The sequence below is a fragment of the Dendrobates tinctorius genome, unplaced genomic scaffold (genome assembly GCF_039654945.1).
Source record: "Dendrobates tinctorius isolate UK_male_01 unplaced genomic scaffold, ASM3965494v1 ptg000056l, whole genome shotgun sequence".
NCBI lineage: Eukaryota > Metazoa > Chordata > Amphibia > Anura > Dendrobatidae > Dendrobates > Dendrobates tinctorius.
The window spans coordinates 17,109,808-17,130,633 of record NW_027361724.1 but is presented as its reverse complement, the minus strand read 5'-3'; the positions used below and the strand labels follow the sequence as shown (position 1 = coordinate 17,130,633).

The 20,826-nt window shown below is 42.3% G+C and overlaps 1 protein-coding gene across 2 annotated transcripts in view; it reads right to left on the bottom strand.

Moving 5' to 3' along the window:
* LOC141091822 (UDP-glucuronosyltransferase 1A1-like) overlaps positions 1-20,826 on the bottom strand; it is a 269,983-nt gene that overhangs the window by 229,533 nt on the left and 19,624 nt on the right. The window contains exon 1 of one of the 2 annotated variants that reach the window (XM_073577569.1): positions 6,908-7,802. The exons of the other annotated variant lie outside the window; for it this stretch is intronic. Within the exon in view, the coding sequence (XP_073433670.1) occupies positions 6,908-7,759 (852 nt within the window). The 5' untranslated portion in view covers positions 7,760-7,802. Of the gene's footprint in view, positions 1-6,907; positions 7,803-20,826 lie in introns of those variants that run through there. 2 annotated transcript variants of the gene reach the window in all.

Here is a 20,826-nt window from a genome sequence, read left to right as displayed (position 1 = left end):
CAAAAACTTAGCTTTTAGTAGACAGGAACTAAAACTGGATTCCAGAGCTCAGAGCAGAAAGGATCACCAGCAAACCCTGCAGGACATCAGCTGCCTTATATCCACTCAGAAATTCCAGATGTCCAATCATACTCCACCTGTTCAGATGACAGGTTCTTCTCCAAAAAATATGACATAGTTGTCATGGGAGATTTCAACTATCCAGACATTTGTTGGGAATCTCTCTCAGGCAAAACTAACAGGTCAAGGAAATTCTTATCCTCTCTTGCTGACAACTTTATCTTCCAAAAGGTAAGGGAGAAAACAAGGGGAACTGCTACCTTGGATCTAATCCTTATAAACAGGGAGGAAATGGTTGAGGAGGTAAAAGTGGCTGGGACCCTAGGAGGTAGCGACCATGCTATTTCAGAATTTTGGATAACTAGAGGCGGAAGACCTGTGAAGACTCAGACGTCAAGGTTAGATTTCAGAAAGGCAGATTTTAAGGGATTCAGAAAGAGAATTGGAGGGATCCAATGGCTGGATATCCTTAAAGACAAAAATGTCCAGGAAGGATGGGAAATCTTGAAAAATGAAATTCTCAAAGCACAGTTGTTAACAATTAAGAAAAGAGGGAAGAATAGGAAGCATTTAAGGAAACCAGGATGGATGAACACAGAACTTAAACACATGCTAAAAAGGAAGAAAAAAATGTTTATAAAATGGAAAGAGGGAGGCATATCTAAAGAAGAATATAATGCTGTCTGCAGAACCTGCAGGGCACAAATCAGATTAGCTAAAAATGAACTGAGGCTTGCAAGAGATGTCAAAAGCAATAATAAAGGATTTTGGGGATATGTCAAAAGTAAAAGAAAAGTCAAAGATGCTATAGGATTTTTACAGGATGAAAATGATGAAATGGTAAGACAGGATGTTGAGAAGGCTGAACTTTTAAATTCCTATTTTGCATCTGTTTTCTCTCAGAAAGGAAATGCAACATCAACTGTTATTCACTGTCCTATTAAGGGAATAGAAGAATCCAGGATATCTATAAACAGAAAGATAGTGAGGAAACACTTAGCTAACCTTAATGAATTCAAGTCTCCAGGTCCAGATGAATTACACCCCAGAGTACTGAAGGAGATAGCAGAAGAAATTTTTGAACCCCTCTCCATAATCTTTGAAAATTCTTGGAGAACAGGAGAAGTGCCAGAAGACTGGAGAAGAGCAAATGTTGTTCCTATCTTCAAAAAGGGGAAGAAGGTGGACCCAGGCAACTATAGGCCGGTGAGTCTGACTTCTATACCAGGAAAGATCTTTGAACAAATTATTAAAACAACATGTATGTCAATACCTGGATAAGAATGAAGTGATTAAACAGAGTCAGCATGGGTTTGTAACTAATAAGTCATGTCAGACTAACTTAATTTCCTTCTATGTCGGTATCACTGATTGGGTGGATCAAGGAAATGCTGTAGATATAGTATATGTTGACTTCAGCAAAGCATTTGACAAAGTCTCTCATACAATCCTTATTGAAAAAATGACTAAGTATGGAATGGACAAGGCAACTGTTAGGTGGACTCATAACTGGCTTAGTGATCGGACCCAAAGAGTGGTCGTAAATGGCTGCACATCCAGTTGGAAGAATGTCTCAAGTGGGGTACCACAGGGCTCTGTCCTGGGCCCTGTATTGTTCAACATCTTTATCAACGATTTAGATGAAGGAATTGAGGGTAAACTGATTAAATTTGCTGATGACACAAAGCTAGGAGGGATAGCTAATACTAGAGAAGAGAGAGAGAGGATTCAAAAAGATTTAAATAAACTGGAGAAGTGGGCAGCAACTAACAGAATGGTTTTTAACAGGGAGAAATGCAAAGTACTACATCTGGGCAATAAAAATGAAAAAAGCATATATAGAATGGGAGGAATAGGGCTAAGTGACAGCACATGTGAAAAAGACTTGGGTATACTAATAGATCACAGACTGAATATGAGTCAACAGTGTGATGCAGCAGCAAAAAAGGCAAATGCAATTCTAGGATGTATTAACAGAAGCATACAGTCTAGATCACGTGAAGTCATTATTTCCCTCTACTCCTCTTTGGTCAGACCTCATCTGGAATATTGTGTCCAGTTTTGGGCACCACATTTTAAAAAAGACATCAACAAACTGGAGCAAGTTCAGAAAAGAGCGACCAGAATGGTGACCGGTCTGCAAACCCTGTCTTATGAGGAAAGGTTGCAGGATTTGGGAATGTTTAGTTTGCAAAAGAGAAGACTGAGAGGAGACTTAATAGCTGTCTACAAATATCTAAAGGGCTGTCACATTGTAGAAGGATCAACTTTATTCTCATTTGCACAAGGAAAGACTAGAAGCAATGGGATGAAACTGAATGGGAGGAGACACAGATTAGATATTAGAAAAAACTTTTTGACAGTTAGAGTGATCAATGAGTGGAACAGGCTGCCACGAGAAGTGGTGAGTTCTCCTTCAATGGAAGTCTTCAAACATAGGCTGGACAGACATCTGACTGGGATGATTTAGCGAATCCTGCTTTGAGCAGGGGGTTGGACCAGATGGCCCAGGAGGTCCCTTCCAACTCTACGATTCTATGATTCTATGATCCCATCCCAATCAATTTCACTACCTCTCTTCACCAGCAGATGGAGTTCATCAGACATCAAAGGTGAAGGGGAAAATGAACTCACAACACTCTTCCTTCATATATTAGGGAAGCGGATGTGTACCCTGATGTGCTCTCGCACATTTTGAACAATTTGATGCCGTATTTGGCTCACTTGGAGGGTATGAATTGGTGTAATGACAAACGGCCTTTGAAACTCATTAAGGACTCATCGACTGTAACATTGTGCTCTGGGGTATATAAATTTAGACATTAATGTTGTAGGAGGGAAACTAGGGGTCTCAATTTGCTTAGGCTATCGTAGTTGTAGTCAGTTCTTGAGGGAGGTAGCTTGGGAATTGTCACTAAAATGTAGGAATTTCATTAGGGCTTCATAATGGGCTCGGGACATGACAGCTGCAAATACAGAGATGCTGTGGACAGATTTTGATGCCCAGTAGGAGCTGAGTGTGTTTTGTTTTTTTTTACTAACCACATGCTGACAGTAAGGGCCTAAAAATTTTTTTATTTCAAGGACATTTGTGGGGATCCAGGATTGGGAATAAAAGGCAGTGGGTTTCTGGGAAATATATTGTTGGACATATGAATTGGTTTGGTGGGCAATCAACTGTAGGACTTTTGGGGTAATGAAAATTTGGAAAAAATCTAAGGGGGTAAAATTGGTGACATCTAATTTTATTCCAGGGGCTGTTAAAAAAATGGGGATTGCGAGGGGAAAATGAATTGTCATGATACCACAGCGATGGGTGTGTCACACCAACCTGGGAGATCTGGGGGTAAAAGATCACTGCGTATTGTAAATCTCAGATTTTTTTTTATTTAGCCTGTGTATTTGGATCCCATATTAAATTAATTTGGTTTCCTTTGGTGCTGAAGATGTTAACAACCCTTTCTATGCTGGTCAGAAACATGCTGCTCCATCAGCTGCTTCTGCTATGTTAACTCTTCCTATAAAACCTGGCCAGATCCTTTCTGCCTTGCCAGTGAAAGTTCTGCTTCATTGCTCTTAGAAGCTAAAAATGAGTTTGTTGTTGCTATTGGAGATTTGTCTTCCTGTGCTGTGTGCTTTAGCTAAGTGTTTTGGAGAGAAGTTGTTGTAGAGGTCTTCTGTTGTACCTGTGTGTATCTCCTGGTCCCTGTTTTCCCTTTCAGTTTATTCTTCCCTGTACCTGTCCTCATTCCTATTGTTGGCTGGTGTTTTGTATGATAGAGGGTTTCTGTTATCCCTGCTTTGTCTTGTGTGTCTTGTTACATTTCTGTCCCATGCTTCATGTGGTGTTGGAGGGAACAGACCAGAGATTAACAGAAGCATAGTGAGGTCGGAGACTTGGGCCTCTCTTCCATTGAGAGTACTCCCAGGACAAGGATAGTTAGGGCCCCAAGGACCTACCTAAGACGATACCCGCATGACAGGGGACTGCAGTACTTGGTCCTGCCTATGAAACTTCAGCAGTGACGACCGTCTCTGCTACCATCGGACTGTGGGATCCCGTGATGGAAGAGTAGTTGTCATTAGCAGAAAACTTCAGAGGCAGATTCAGTTTCACTGCCGGAGCAAAGCAGGCTGTTCGCTTGCTCTGCCCTGATTGTTCTGCGAGCCATTGCTTCATTTTATACATATTCATTTATACATTTATATATGTTCTCCAGGGTCTCAGTTACCCCCAGCAGCCGAGACCCCGGAAATTTTACAAAGCTGGGTGGCGTCATACCCTTTCTCAGTGTTGTTATAAAACAGTGCTGAAGAATAAGGCCCCTTAACTGTCGCCATTAAAAGGCGTATCGGCGGTCATTAATAGGCTAAATATATGGCATTTTCACCTTGTTATTGCTTGAAGAAAGTTCACACTTCCGAACCGAAATGTCACCACTATGGGTTTAATAAATCCCTTTTTTTGCCATATTTTATCGGAGTGCTGCCTCCAGTTTCTGATGATATATATAAAGATATAAACCCAAACAATAATTACATTTAGGAGACAAAATGAAAAAATAAAACAACACATTCAGGAAGTTTGTTACCCATTCAGAAGCTGGTAGAATTAAAAAAATTGGGGGGAAAATCCATTATTTGAATGGTATGCAAGTGCCATGCTGCATTTACAGAGCCCTTATGGTGCCACAGCAGTAGACACTTTGGATACAATATGTCTTAACAAGTTTGTGTATGTGTTTAGTAAGAATTTTGCCCCCCCCCCCCCTTCCTATTCCCACACAGAAAAAAAATCCACAAATTTGACTATCTAGTGAGGTCTAATAGGATTCTGTAGATGGCTGACCCAGAAAACATTGTTTGGCTTTCAACTGCCCTGACATGATGATCTCAATGGCGTACAAAGACCCCTCTGTTTGTCAACTATCTTAATGTGTCTGTCATTATTGAGGCTAGATTCAGTAGAGTATCAGCTGCAATATACAACAAACTCGCACTTCATTCCCACACTGAACATGTACATTGCAGCACCAAATATTTACAGCGGATATCTTGTCTGTTTCCATAACTAGTTGTTTTCACCTTGAAATATCAATTTGAGAGTATTTACATATGTATTAGACTGGTCTCCTAAATCTAAATGCAATTGCTAGAGCCATGTGCTTACCTGTGCGCAAAGAATAAAACACCACTATAATGTACTGTATAATACCCCGTTATTCTGTGTAATGCTATACTGTAAAATACACCACTATACTGTAAAATATACGACTACACTGTGTTATTCACCGCTATACTGTGTTATACACCGCTATACTGTGTTATACACTGCTATATTGTGTAATAAACTGTTATACTGTAGAAAACATTACTATATTGTATAATACACCGCTATATTGTATAAAACACAGCTATACTGTATAATACACTATTATACTATATAATACACCGCTATATTGTATAAAACACAGCTATACTGTATAATACACTATTATACTATATAATACACCGCTATATTGTATAAAACACAGCTATACTGTATAATACACTACTATACTATATAATACACCGCTATATTGTATAATACACAGCTATACTGTATAATACACTATTATACTATATAATACACCGCTATATTGTATAAAACACAGCTATACTGTATAATACACTACTATACTATATAATACACCGCTATATTGTATAATACACAGCTATACTGTATAATACACTACTATACTATATAATACACCGCTATATTGTATAAAACACAGCTATACTGTATAATACACTATTATACTATATAATACACCGCTATATTGTATAAAACACAGCTATACTGTATAATACACTATTATACTATATAATACACCGCTATATTGTATAAAACACAGCTATACTGTATAATACACTATTATACTATATAATACACCGCTATATTGTATAAAACACAGCTATACTGTATAATACACTACTATACTATATAATACACCGCTATATTGTATAATACACAGCTATACTGTATAATACACTATTATACTATATAATACACCGCTATATTGTATAAAACACAGCTATACTGTATAATACACTATTATACTATATAATACACCGCTATATTGTATAAAACACAGCTATACTGTATAATACACTATTATACTATATAATACACCGCTATATTGTATAAAACACAGCTATACTGTATAATACACTACTATACTATATAATACACCGCTATATTGTATAATACACAGCTATACTGTATAATACACTATTATACTATATAATACACCGCTATATTGTACAAAACACAGCTATACTGTATAATACACTACTATACTATATAATACACCGCTATATTGTATAAAACACAGCTATACTGTATAATACACTACTATACTATATAATACACCGCTATATTGTATAATACACAGTTAAGCTGTACCGCAGTGACTCGCTGGCGCCTGCGCAGAAGATCACTGAATGCAATGGCCATGGAAGGGAGGTAGAGGTATGGATTTTTGAGGGAGTGCAGGGCGCAGGCGCAGGATTCCGGGGCCATAACTGATGTGCATGGGAGGAAGGTAGTATTACATTGAAGACAGGAGTTAGGGATTTCTTCCAGGCACCGCATGCCTCAGAGCCTGGAATAAATCATTAGTATAAGGAAAGAATATAACATTTCTCAACAACAAGACCGCTAATATGAGGCATACAGGTATGACTAGTGTACCATTTCTATTACCTGTATGCCCATATTAATAGGTCATATACATCCTGGGGGTGACAGACTCTCTGTAAATTCAGTAACATTTATGTAAAATGTGCAAATAAAAATAGGACTTACGTTGGGTAGAGACTTCTGTAGTCTACAGTTGATGCCTCCAATAAAAATCATGTTTGGCATTATTGTTTTTGGGTACTCAAAGACAAAGTCATATCTTAGAAGCCAAATAGAAGTTCGGCTGAAAAGCTGAATGGGGGTAATATCTTTTTTCAAGAGCTCAGTAGCTAACTGCACCCAAGAAGAATAAATAACTCCACAATAATATGGCTCCAGCAGCTTGATCATCAGATTTTTCACGCGTTCGATAAAAGTCATCTTGTCAGAGAACTTACTAAATTGTCTAGGCACATATGACAGTGGGGTTTCACACTGAGCACCGTCATAGTCATATCCACAGGGCAACCCCCTGAGGAAGTTCACATTCGGCAAGTCAAGATGTTCTGCTATCATTACACCACATAGTAAAAATGGATCCGTGAATACAGCATCAAACTTCTCATCCCGAAGTTTTTGAATTAGCTGCTGGTTGAGCACTAAGCTCTCGCATGTCTTGTAAAACATATTAAATACAACCATCATACTATCTAGCATTGCAGTAGCAATCCAGGGGAAATGCGAGGGCAGCGTAAAATGCTCTTTACTAAGTTTCTGAAAGTATGCACTTATCTCTTGACTCGTGTATGGAACAGGGAAGGTCTGTACAGTGTATTTTTCTGTTCCACCCATGGTTAAACTGCTTTCAGGCATTACGACAACAACATCATGTCCATTTTGCACGAGTCTCTCAACCACAAGACGCAAGCTGAGCCAGTGACTTCCATCCATGGGAACAACAAGTAGCTTACCCCCATCTACTTGGTCAAATATCAAAAAAGTTGAAAATATGAAAAGAGAGAATTTGGTTAAATCCATGTTTTCTGGAGTTAAAATACTTTTGGGGCAAAATCTGTTTTATATTCACTAATGACCAAGATAACTTGTATGTATCGATTGGGCGTGCTTAAAACGGTCAGCAGAAAAAAGTGCCAAAATACACCAACCTCATATATTGCTCAACCAGATATTTAACCCCTTCACACCAAGCCTGTGTTCACCTTCCTGACCAGGTCAAATTTTTCCATTCTGACCAGTGTCAATTTATGTGGTAACTCTGAAACCCTTCAAAATATCTCAGTGATTCTAAAACTGTTTTTCATAACATTTTGTACTTCAGGTTAATGGTAAATTTAGGTCGATTTTTTTGTGGTGTTTTTTTGTGAAAATACCGGACTTATGGCAAACATCTTGAAAATTTTGCAATTTTCAAACTTTTAATTTTTATGCCCTTAAACCAGATAGTTTTATCACACAAAATGGTTATTAAACAACTTGCCAATAGGTGGCACTAGAGTTCAAGTCCTCTTTCTCTCTGAAGAGACAATTTGCATATTTAATTTCCCAGAGGAACATGCAAGACATTTAAGTCTCCTCGTACTGGTGTGCCACAGCTGGCATGTCACGCTCTATAAAGAGAAACCTTATCCCTTAGACCAGAGTCTTAGCCTCTCACCTAACCATATCAGATCTCACACCTTGCACTGACAAGGGGCAATGCCCCTAAACACCGTGTCTGCAAATTGAGATTCTGATTTGTCTTTTATCCAAAGTAATATTGCAAGACTCGTTAAAGAGTCGATATTGACTTGTAGGATTGCCATTTCCAATAGGTGGCACTAGGGTTCAAATTCGCATTCACTCTGAAGAGATAATTTGCATAATAATTTTTCCAACACAATTGATATAACCACATTTATTGACATTACATTTGAAGTGACTTTGAGGGGACTATATGACAGGAAAACACTGAAAGGTGATACCATTTTAAAAATTGTACCCCTCAAAACCACATTCAGAAAGTTTATTAACCCTTTAAGAATTTCGCAAGAATTAAAGCACTGTGGAAGGAAAAAATGAGCCCCAAATTTGACATTTTCACAAGGGTAACTGGAGAAAATGGACCATGCAAGTTGTTGTGTAATTCCACCTGAGTACGCTGATTCCCATATGCGGTGAAAAACTACTGTTTCTTCGCACGACAGGGCTGAGAAAGGAAGAAGCACCATTTGACTCTTGGAGTGCAAAATTGTCGGGAATAGACTGCGGATGCTATGTCACATCTGAAGGGCCCCTGACATACCAAAGCAGCAGAAACCCCGACAAGTGACCCCAATTGGGAAACTACACCTTTTGAAGAATTCATCTAGGGGTGTAGTGAGTATTTTTAACCCTAAAGCAATTCACACAATTGTATAACATTGGTATAGGTATGTAAGGGGTTGAAGGTTTTAGCCCTTTAAGCTCCCTATGCTGCTAATTGCTGTAAATATGCATGTATATTATGTTGCTACGTAATTTCGCTATTATGCTGTGTCTAGTACAGTTAGGTCCATATATATTTGGACAGCGACAATATTTTTCTAATTTTGGTTCTAGACATTACCACAATGAATTTTAAACAAAACAATTCAGATGCAGTTGAAGTTCAGTCTTTCAGCTTTCATTTGAAGGTATCCACAATAAAATTGGATGAAGGGTTTAGGAGTTTCAGCTCCTTAACATGTGCCACCGTGTTTTTAAAGGGACCAAAAGTAATTGGACAATTGACTCCAAGGCTATTTCATGGACAGGTGTGGGCAATCCCTTCATTATGTCATTCTCAATTAAGCAGATAAAAGGCCTGGAGTTGATTTGAGGTGTGGTGCTTGCATTTGGAAGGTTTTGCTGTGAAGGAAACATGCAGTCAAAGGAGCTCTCCATGCAGGTGAAACAAGCCATCCTTAAGCTGCAAAAACAGGAAAAACCCATCCGAGAAATTGCTACAACATTAGGAGTGGCAAAATCTACAGTTTGGTACATCCTGAGAAAGAAAGAAAGCACTGGTGAACTCATCAATGCAAAAAGACCTGGGCACCCACGGAAGACAACAGTGGTGGATGATCGCAGAATAGTCTCCATGGTGAAGAGAAACCCCTTCACAACAGCCAACCAAGTGAACAACACTCTCCAGGAGGTAGGCGTATCAATATCCAAATCTACCATAAAGAGAAGACTGCATGAAAGTAAATACAGAGGGTTCACTGCACGGTGCAAGCCACTCATAAGCATCAAGAATCATAAGGCTAGACTGGACTTTGCTAAAAAAAACATCTAAAAAAGCCAGCACAGTTCTGGAAGTACATTCTTTGGACAGATGAAACCAAGATCAACCTCTACCAGAATGATGGAAAGAGAAAAGTATGGCGAAGGCGTGGTACAGCTCATGATCCAAAGCATACCACATCATCTGTAAAACACAGCGGAGGCAGTGTGATGGCTTGGGCATGCATGGCTGCCAGTGGCACTGGGTCACTAGTGTTTATTGATGATGTGACATAGGACAGAAGCAACCGAATGAATTCTGAGGTATTCAGAGCCATACTGTGTGCTCAGATCCAGCCAAATGCAGCCAAACTGATTGGTCGTCGTTTCATACTACAGATGGACAATGACCCAAAACAAAGCCAAAGCAACCCAAGAGTTTATTAAAGCAAAGAAGTGGAATATTCTTGAATGGCCAAGTCAGTCACCTGATCTCAACCCAATTGAGCATGCATTTCACTTGTTAAAGACTAAACTTCAGACAGAAAGGCCCACAAACAAACAGCAACTGAAAACCACCGCAGTGAAGGCCTGGCAGAGCATCAAAAATGAGGAAGCACAGCGTCTGGTGATGTCCATGAGTTCAAGACTTCAGGCAGTCATTGCCATCAAAGGGTTTTCAACCAAGTACTAGAAATGAACATTTTATATACAATTATTTAATCTGTCCAATTACTTTTGGGCCCTTTAAAAACAGGGTGGCACATGTTAAGGAGCTGAAACTCCTAAACCCTTCATCCAATTTTAATGTGGATACCCTCAAATGAAAGCTGAAAGTCTGAACTTCAACTGCATCTGAATTGTTTTGCTTAAAATTCATTGTGGTAATGTCTAGAACCAAAATTAGAAAAATGTTGTCTGTGTCCAAATATATATGGACCAAACTGTATATGTATACCAGGTTATTTAATGTAATATTGTTAATGGGCCACTAGATGGGGCACGGCGGTGTATATAGGACAATAGAGGGTATAATGAAAATGTAGATAGTTAATATAGGAGGTGTCACTTAGTTAAAGGGAAGGGAGCATCCTGGTTAGGGACAGTGAGGGCGAGGACGCCCATAGAGCTCGGGTGGCCTCTGGCCCGGGCAAGTTAGATACCCCGCAATGTTATTCAGAAGTATGAGCCCAGTCATCCAGAACGTGGGGAGCAGCACCACCAAATCCAGAGCAAGAAGCAGTAAAGTTACAGGTGAAGTGCAAGTGGCATAGCTATAGCTACAGAAGTTTCTAGAGAAGAAGCTACACGGCAGGACAGAAGAGTGGTTTACTCATCATGTGGCAGTTCCTAGCATGGGCAGATGCCCTCATGGCCAGGGCGAAATGGCCGGGGGAACTTTCAAAGGAAGCCAGGCTGCACAGGATACCAAGGAAATGTACAGAACGGTAGGACCTGATCTCGAGCCATGTAACAGAGCAGGTAAGGAAGGGAAGGAAGAAGTGTTGTGTGATGTGAAAATACTGCTGTAAATGCTGTACTGGATCTGGATGTACTACGAAGTTCCGAGAGTAAAGTTTTGTATTTTGAATTATACTTCGGCTGTGTCTCTGATCATTCTCCCAAGGCCAAAGGGGACCCCAGGAAAATGAGTGTGGACCTCATCAGCACCAAAAATGTAGAGGCAAATGAACTACTCAAGAAATGTAGTATGTCTGTGAAGGGAGGCCAGGGCTCAGGTGCCCCAGTGTCCTTGGCGATGAATATGGTCCTGGCCGACCTTTACAGGTAAATGAAAAAATACAATATTTTTTCCTCTAAAATGTTCCTTTGGCCCCAAGTTTTTAATTTTAAAAGAGACTAATAGAAGAAAATAAAAGTTACAATTTGTTAAACAATTTGTCCTGAGTACATGAATAACATATATAGTCGAAAACTACAGTATGTTTGTGGTACAGAGCAAACCTCAGAAGGGAAGAAGTGACAGATTGGAGTTCAGAATTTACCAGAAAGGTTTGAGAGTGCCATGACCAACTGGATGAGCCCCTGAGGTGCCAGAATAGCAGAAACCCAAAGTAAGTGACCATATTTTACAAACTACACTTCTAAATCAATTCATCTAGGGGTACAGTGATCATATTGACACCACATTTGCGTCACAGAATTTTATACCATTGAGCAGTGAATAAAAATAACTACATTTTTACCCCCCAGATTTTACATTTTCACACAGATAAATGGGTAAAAATGGTACCAAAATTTGTCTTACAATTTCTGCTGAACGTGGAAATACCCTGTAGGTGGGTGTAAATACTGCTTAGCCATATGGCGAGAGTCGTGAGGGACGAAGTGCTGCACCTGGCTGCGACTGTCGTTTTAATTTTTATTTAATAAATCAATAATACACATGAAAATAAGCAACTTTGTATTATATCCTATAAAAAAATCAGCTTCCATCACCTTCACAACTGATTTTTCACTCTCAATTCATGAGTAAAGGCTACAAATTTTGTTGAATTTCAAAAAAAATATTGATTTAAGATATAATACATCCCTATGATATTTCCAGGTTTTCTCAAATTCATTGGTTCCAGAGTAGTGAAGAATGTGCCGGTGATTAGCAGCAGGCTGTACCTTACTTATTATGTTGATCACCATGCTCAGACAATCAGGAGCAGCGCAAAGGTTGTAACACACAAGTTGCAAGAAGCATTTGATCTCACCTATTCAATGCTTTGTAAACTTTGATCAGATACAAGTCCCAAAGTGGTAACCCCTTAGCGACCGCTGATACACATTAAAACATCGTCCGCTAAGGGTACCAATTCCCTCATCGCCATTTTAAAACAGCGATCTTGACTAAAGCTGTAGCGTCCCCCAGAGTTGGAAAATCTCCAGGGTTTCGGCTACCTGAGGTAGCCGAGACCCCGGAGAACTTTATCAGGGCCAGATTTTCCAGTGTCGAAGGACGTGATCGCCGTTATTCAGTAAATAATGGCGATCAAAACAAAAAATGAGTGCCCAATGTTACAATGATTTTTTTTCTCTTCTGACATGATATACAGTGGGGGAAATAAGTATTTGATCCCTTGCTGATTTTGTATGTTTGCCCACTGACAAAGACATGAACAGTCTAGAATTTTAAGGGTAGGTTAATTTTAACATTCAGATAGAATATAAAAAATAAAATCCAGAAAATCGCATTGTATATCAATTTATTCACATTTTGCAGTGAGAAATAAGTATTTGATCCCTCTGGCAAACAAGACTTAACCCCTTAACAACCGCCAATACGCTTTTTAATGGCGGTAATTAAGGGTACCGTACTTAAACCACAGCGCTGTTAATTCACGACGCTATGGAGAAAGTAAATAGCGCCCCCCAGTGTCGGATTTTCTCTGGGGTCTCGGCTGCCGGGGGTAGCCGAGACCCCAGAGAACATGAATTGGGTTGGTTTTTACCGACCCCTGTTATTAACCCTATAACGGCGATGGCAAAAAAAAAAGAGCAGCGATTTTGCATTTAATTTCTCTTTGCTCTGATGTGATCACACATCAGAGGAGAGAGAAATAAGGTCCCCGATCCCCCCCTGATACCTCCCGGTGGTCGTGGATCCCCTCCCAGTGGTCCAGTGTCCCGCCGGCGTCCTCCGGTGGGCGCCGCCATCTTGGATCCAGAAGAAAATGGCGGGCACATGCGCAGGGCGCCTGCCGTGAATTCATTTTGATCACTGTGATAAACTATTGTAGTGATTAAAATAAAAAAAAATAGTAAATACCCCCCCCCCCTGTTTATCACCCCCTTAGTTAGGCAAACATAATGAAATAAAGAAAATTTTTTTTTTTTTTCATTTTTCCATTAGGGTTAGGGCTAGAATTAGGGCTGGGGTTAGAATTAGGGTTAGGGTTGGAATTAGGGTTAGGGCTAGGGTTAAAATTAGGGTTAGGGTTAGACTTAGGGTTAGGGCGAATTAGGATTAGGGGTGTGTTGGGGTTAGGGTTGGAGCAAGAATTGAGGGGTTTCCACTATTTACCAACTTTGAGGGTCTAATTTCTCCTGTTAGCCTTGGGAAAATAAAAAAAATTGGGGGCTAAAAAAATCACTTTTGTGGAAAAAAAAGACTTTTTATTTTCACCGCTCTGCGTTATAAACTTCTGTGAAGAACCTGGGGGTTCAAAGTGCTCACCACACATCTAGGTAAGCTCCTTGGGGGTCTAGTTTCCAAAATGGGGTCACTTGTGGGGGGTTTATACTGTTTAGGCACATCAGGGGCTCTGCAAACACAACGCCCGCAGACCATTCCATCAAAGTCTGCATTCCAAAATGGCGCTCCTTCCCTTCTGAGCTCTCCCATGCGCCCAAATAGTGGTTCCCCCCACATATGGGGTATCAGCATACTCAGGACAAATTTCACAACAACTTTTGTGGTCCAATTTCTCCTGTTACCCTTAGGAAAATAAAAAATAATGGGCTAAAAAATCATTTTTGAGGAAAAAAAAATTATTTTTAATTTTCACGGCTCTGCGTCTATAAACTTCTGTGAAGCACTTGGGGGTTCAAAGTGCTCACCACATATCTAGATAAGCTCCTTCAGGGGTCTAGTTTCCAAAATGTTGTCACTTGTGGGGGGTTTATACTGTTTAGGCACATCAGTGGTGTCATGATCCCAGTGCAGGCTTTGACCTGCACATCAGGAGTTAATGTCTTGAGCCCAGTGCAGGCTTTGACCTGCACGCCTGGGGTTAATTATTGAGGCCTCTCTCTGGTTCAAGGAGAGCTTCTTATAGCCCTGGGAAACTCCAATCCCTGTCAGTTATACTTTTGCCTTTGGCCGAGTGTGGTGACTCCTTTGTGCCTGTGCCTTCTGATTGTCTTCTAACTTGCTTATATGGTTCTGACCCGGTGCTGTCCACTGTTGTGAGTTTGTCTCTTGATTCTGTACTGTGTATCTGCTTCTCTGGTTACTGACTTCTGCTATGTCCTATCTGTTCTGTCTTATCCTTTGGTACTGTCATGCTATCTCGTGCTTTGACCCCGGCCTGTTCTGTTTACGTCTCTGTCTATGCCCCTTGGTAACTTCGTCCCGTAGTTACCCTTCTAGGATTTTTCCTGCTGCTCCTAGCTCTCTGGAGTTTAGGCCACGCCCCCAGCAGTCACGTGCTTCAGGTCCTGTTGGTCTAGCATGCATCTTCATTGCTGCTGCCCTGCTCCACAGGTATCTTAGAGCACAGTTTCTCTTACTCAGGACACATGCACTGGCTCAGTGAGCAAGTGCAGTGCGGTGTTCCTGACATTATAACTGACCGTGAACTTTTTTTTTTTTCTCTCTTCTGCAGCATGAACCCAATGTATGCTTTATCTGAGCAGGTGAAATTCTTGACTCAGCCACTGCAGAAACTAAGTTTAGAACACGAAGCTCTGGCCCAGTCCCAACGGCAGGTTGCAGACTCGGTTCAGGGAGTGCTTTCCGCTGGGTTTCAGCAGGTGGGGACTAGAGATGTCATTTTGGTCTCACCCAAATCCCCGGTTAAGTTACCAGATACATTTGCTGGTAACAAAAATGAATTTAGAGCGTTTAAGGAGGGCTGTAACTTTTTCTCCTTGAGACCCCGCTCCTCTGGGGATGAAAAACAGAGGGTGGGAGTGGTTATGTCCCTGCTTAGGGGGGCCCTGCAAGCCTGGGAATTTTCTCTTTCCTCTTCTGCCCTGGAGAGAATAACTGTGGATACGTTTTTTGAGGCCTTAGGGCATATTTACGATGAGCCGGATAGAGTGCGTTTGGCTGAGGACAAGGTGATGAGTGTCTGTCAGGGGAAGCACTCGGCCGAGTGGTTTTGTTCTGAATTTAGGCGTCGGGCAGCTGAGATTTCTTGGAGTGATGCCGCCCTTCGGGGGTTGTTCCATAGAGGCCTGTGTGAACGTCTGAAGGATGCCCTGGCACTCCATCCTCCACCTGGCTCCCTGGAGGATGCCATGACCCAAGCGGTTCGCATGGATTGCAGACTGCGGGCAAGAGGTGTTATGCAACTCGAAACATCATTATTCTCCGGTGGAAGTGAGACCCAAACTCCTCCTGAGGCTATGGAGGTGAGCGCTGTCACCTGTGAGAAGGAAAGAAGACGTCGCCGGGAGAAGCAGTTGTGCTTCTAATGTGGTGAATCTGGACATTGGAAGAAGGACTGCCCCTCTTGTCCGTCATCCTCCAAGGTGGCGGGAAACAACTTGGTCTGGGTAGTAGTCGAGGAGGCTACCCAGACCTTCAGGAACCTTTTTCCTCACTTACAAAATTTGTGCTTCGGGTGGAACTGGAACTTGGTGATGGTCCTGTTCAGACTACCGCCTTTGTTGACTGTGACTCTGCTGTTAACCTGATTGATGCCCGGATTATGACTCTTAATAAGATAGGGACAGTCAGGCTTCAGGATCCTGTTAAACTTGTGGCAATTGACTCGTCCTCTCTTACCCGGGACGGTATCTGTTTCAGGTCGGAACTTTTTTCTCTGAAAGTGGGTCCCACTCATGTGGAAAAATTAACTTCTCTTGTGTTAGATAACTTGCCTGCAGGACTGGTACTGGGGATGCCTTGGCTTCAACGCCTTTATCCTACCATTGATTGGGTGACGGGGGAGATCAATCAATGACGATGCAAAGATAAATGATTTAACCTGGGGCCTCTTGTTAACTCTGTTAAAACCGTATCTGTGTCATCTGTCGGTCTGGAAGGTATTCCGGAGTACCTGAAGGATTTTGAAGATGTATTTTCCGAAAGCGAGGCTGAGGCGCTGCCACCACATAGACCCTACGATTGTGCCAATGATTTAGTACCCGGACCAAGTTACCTAAGACTCGATTGTTCAATTTGTCCGGGCCTGAGCGCCAAGCCATGAAGGAGTACATAGCTGAGAGTCTCCGCAAAGGGCATAGCTGAGAGTCTCTGCAAAGGGCCTATCAGGCCTTCTGTGTCAACTGTGGCAGCAGGATTCTTCTTTGTGAAGAAGAAAGTTGGTGGTTTGTGGCTGTGCCTGGACTTTCGGGAACTTAACAAGATAACGGTTAGGAACACTTACAGACTTCCCCTCATCCCAGACTTATGTAACCAGTTATCTGGGGCCCAATGGTTCTCCAAATTAGATCTCCGGGGGGCCTACAACCTGATAAGGGTTCGGGAAGAGGACGAGTGTAAAACTGCGTTCCTCACATCTGAGGTACTCTTTGAAAACCTGGTTATGCCATTTGGGTTAACTAATGCCCCCGATATTTTCTAGAACTTTATCAACGTTGTCAGTCTCACTTGCAACATCTACAGACAGTTCTCCAGAGACTCAGGGAAAACCACTTGTTTACTAAATTGAAAAAATGTTTGTTTTTCGTACAGGAACTGTCTTTTTTGGGGCTGATTGTGTCTAGTGAGGGGTTTCGTATGGATCCTAAAAAGGTGCTGGTGATTGCAGACTGGGTTCAGCCTCGTGATCTCAAGGGGCTCCAGTGCTTCTTGGGATTTGCAAACTATTACAGAAGATTCATTAAAGGTTTCTCTCAAGTGGTTAAAGCACTCACGGATCTTACTCGGAAGAGGGCTGATGTAAAAAATTGGTCGGAACTCGCTAAGGAGTCCTTCTCAGCTCTTAAGAAATGTTTCATGTCAGCCCTGGTGTTGGTTCAGCCAGACCCGTCCAAACCATTTATTGTGGAGGTGGATGCTTCTGAAGTAGGGGTGGGGGCAGTGTTGTCCCAGGGACCGGCCACCCTTACTAATCTCAAACCGTGTGCCTTCTTCTCCAAGAAGTTCTCATCTGCAGAGAGAAACTATGATGTAGGCAATAGAGAACTTCTTGCGGTCAAGCTGGCATTCGAAGAATGGAGGCACTTTTTGGAAGGGGCGGCTCACCCGATCACTGTTATCACTGATCACAAAAATTTGGCATACCTTGAATCTGCTAAGAGGCTTACTCCAAGACAAGCCCGTTGGTCACTTTTTTTTTCACGCTTTCAATTTTCCATTACTTTTCGACCAGGGTCCAAAAATGTTAAAGCGGATGCGCTGTCCAGAAGTTTTGACCCGGTGTCTCCCCCTGAGCCGCCGTCCTCCATTTTTCACCCAGGGGTAGTAGTGGCGGGGGTCTCGTCAGAGTTGGAACAAGAAATTTTGAGAGCCCAGTGCCTAGCTACGGCGGCCACGCCAGGAGATAAATTGTTTGTTCCAGATTTATTGCGGCCTAGACTTCTGCAGGAGTTTCATGAGTCTAGGCTGAGTGCTCATCCCGGTATCACGGCCACTAGAGAGGCAGTAGCCAGGGTTTTTTGGTGGCCTTCACTTGGGTCCAATGTCAAGAAATTCATTTCTGCTTGTGGAGTTTGTGCCCGTTCCAAAAGCTTGCATAACCGGCCGGCTGGGGAACTCAAACCTTTACCGGTTCCTGATAGGCCACGGACTCATCTCTCCATGGACTTTATTACCGGTCTTCCACCTTCCAGGGGCAATACCGTGATCTGGGTGGCGGTGGATAGGTTTTCAAAACAGGCTCATTTCATTCCCTTGGCAGCATTACCCTCAGCAGAAACATTGTCAAGGTTGTTTGTGCGGCATGTGGTCTGATTGCATGGGGTACCCTTGAATGTTGTGTCTGACAGAGGTGTGCAGTTTGTGGCCAAATTTTGAAGGGCAGTCTGTAAGAAATTGGGCATCTCACTCTCCTTCTCCTCGGCATATCACCTGGAGATTAATGGTCAGACGGAACGCACCAATCAATCCCTGGAACAGATTCTCAAGTGTCTGACCTCCACCAGACAGGAGGATTGGTGTGATGCGTTACCATTGGCGGAGTTTGCTTTTAACAACCGGGTGAATCAATCCACCAACATGTCCCCATTCCTGATCAATTATGGGTTTAATCCTCATTTTGGGGAGTTTTCACGGGTAGATTCCGGTTGTCCAGGGGCGGAGAGATCTGATCAACGATTAAAAAGCCTCTGGGCTGAAGTTCGGCATAATATTTCTCGAGCCCAGGGGAGGTATAAATATTTTGCTGACAAAAAGTGAGCCCGGGGACACATGTTTCAGGTGGGAGAGAAGGTTTGGCTTTCCACACGTAACATCAACTCGAAGGTACCATTAGCTAAATTGGGACCAAAGTTCATTGGTCCATATGAGATTGTGGAGATGGTCAACTCAGTGGCATATAGGCTGCGTCTACCCACCTCCTTAAAAATATCCAATGTGTTCAATAAATCACTGTTGAAACCCGTGGGGTCTGTCAAGGAGGACTCAGAGCTTGTTGTTCCTCCAGTGTTGGTGGAGGGTTACTTGGAGTATGAGGCCGGACATATTGTGGACTCTCAGCGGGTGCGCCGCTCCTTGCAGTACCTGGTCCACTGGAAGGGATATGGACTGGAGGACCGCTCGTGGGTCCCTGCTCACTCTTGACATGCAGATCGCCTGGCTCGGGCTTTCCATGCCAAATACCCGGGGAAGCCTGGGGGTCCAGAGGCCCCCCATTGAGAGGGGGGTACAGTCATGATGCCAGTGCAGGTTTTGACCTGCACATCAGGGATTAATTATTGTGGCCTCTCTTTGGTTCAAGGAGAGCTTTTTATAGCCCTGGGAAACTCCAATCTCTGTAAGTTATACTTTTGCCTTTGGCCGAGTGTGGTGACCCCTGTGTGCCTATGTATCTGCTTCTCTGGTTCCTGACTTCTGCTACGTCCTGACTATCCGTTCTGTCTTATCCTTTGGTACCGTTGTGCTATCTCGTGCTTTGACCCTGGCCTGTTCTGTTTACGCCTCTGTCTATGCCCCTTGATAACTTCGTCCTGTAGTTACCCTTCTAGGAGTTTTCCTGCTGCTCCTAGCTCTCTGGAGTGTAGGCCACGCCCCCAGCAGTCACGTGCTTCAGGTCCTTTTGGTCTAGCACGCATCTTCACCGCTGCTGCCCTGCTCCACAGGTATCTTAGAGCACAGTTTCTCTTACTCAGGACACGCGCACTGGCTCAGTGAGCAAGTGCAGTGCGGTGTTCCTGACAAGTGGCTCTGGAAGCTCTGCATTCCAAAATGGCGCTCCTTCCCTTCCGAGCTCTCCCATGCGCCCAAACAGTGGTTCCCCACCCACATATGGGGTATCATTGTACTCAGGACAAATAGCACAACAACTTTTGTGGTCCAATTTCTCCTGTTACCCTTGAGAAAATAAAACATAGCGGGTTAAAAATCATTTTTGAGGGAAAAAAGTGATTTTTTTTATTTTCACTGCTCTGCGTTATAAACTTCTGTGAAGCACTTGAGGGTTCAAAGTGCTCACCACACATCTACAATAGATAATTTCCTTAAGGGGTCTAGTTTCCAAAATGGTATCATTTGTGGGTTTTTTTCACTGTTTAGGCACATCAGGGGCTCTCCAAAAGCGACATGGCGTCCAATCTCAATTCCAGCCAATTCTGCATTGAAAAAGTCAAACGGTACTCCTTCCCTTCTGAGCTCTGCCGTGCGCCCAAACAGTGGTTTACCCCCACATATGGGGTATCAGCGTACTCAGGACAAATCGCACAACAACTGTGGGGGTATGGTTTCTCCTGTTACCCTTGTAAAAATAAAAATTTGGGGGCGAAAATATCATTTTTGTGGGAAAAAAATGATTTTTTATTTTCACGGCTCTACGTTATAAACTTCTGTGAAGCACTTGAAGGTTCAAAGCGCTCACCACACATCTAGATAAGTTCCATAATCGGTCTAGTTTCCAAAATTTGGTCACTTGTTGGGGGTTTCCACTGTTTAGGAACATCAGGGGCTCTACGAACGCAACATGGCATCCAATCTCAATTCCAGCCAATTCTGCGTTGAGAAAGTCACACGGCGCTCCTTCACTTCC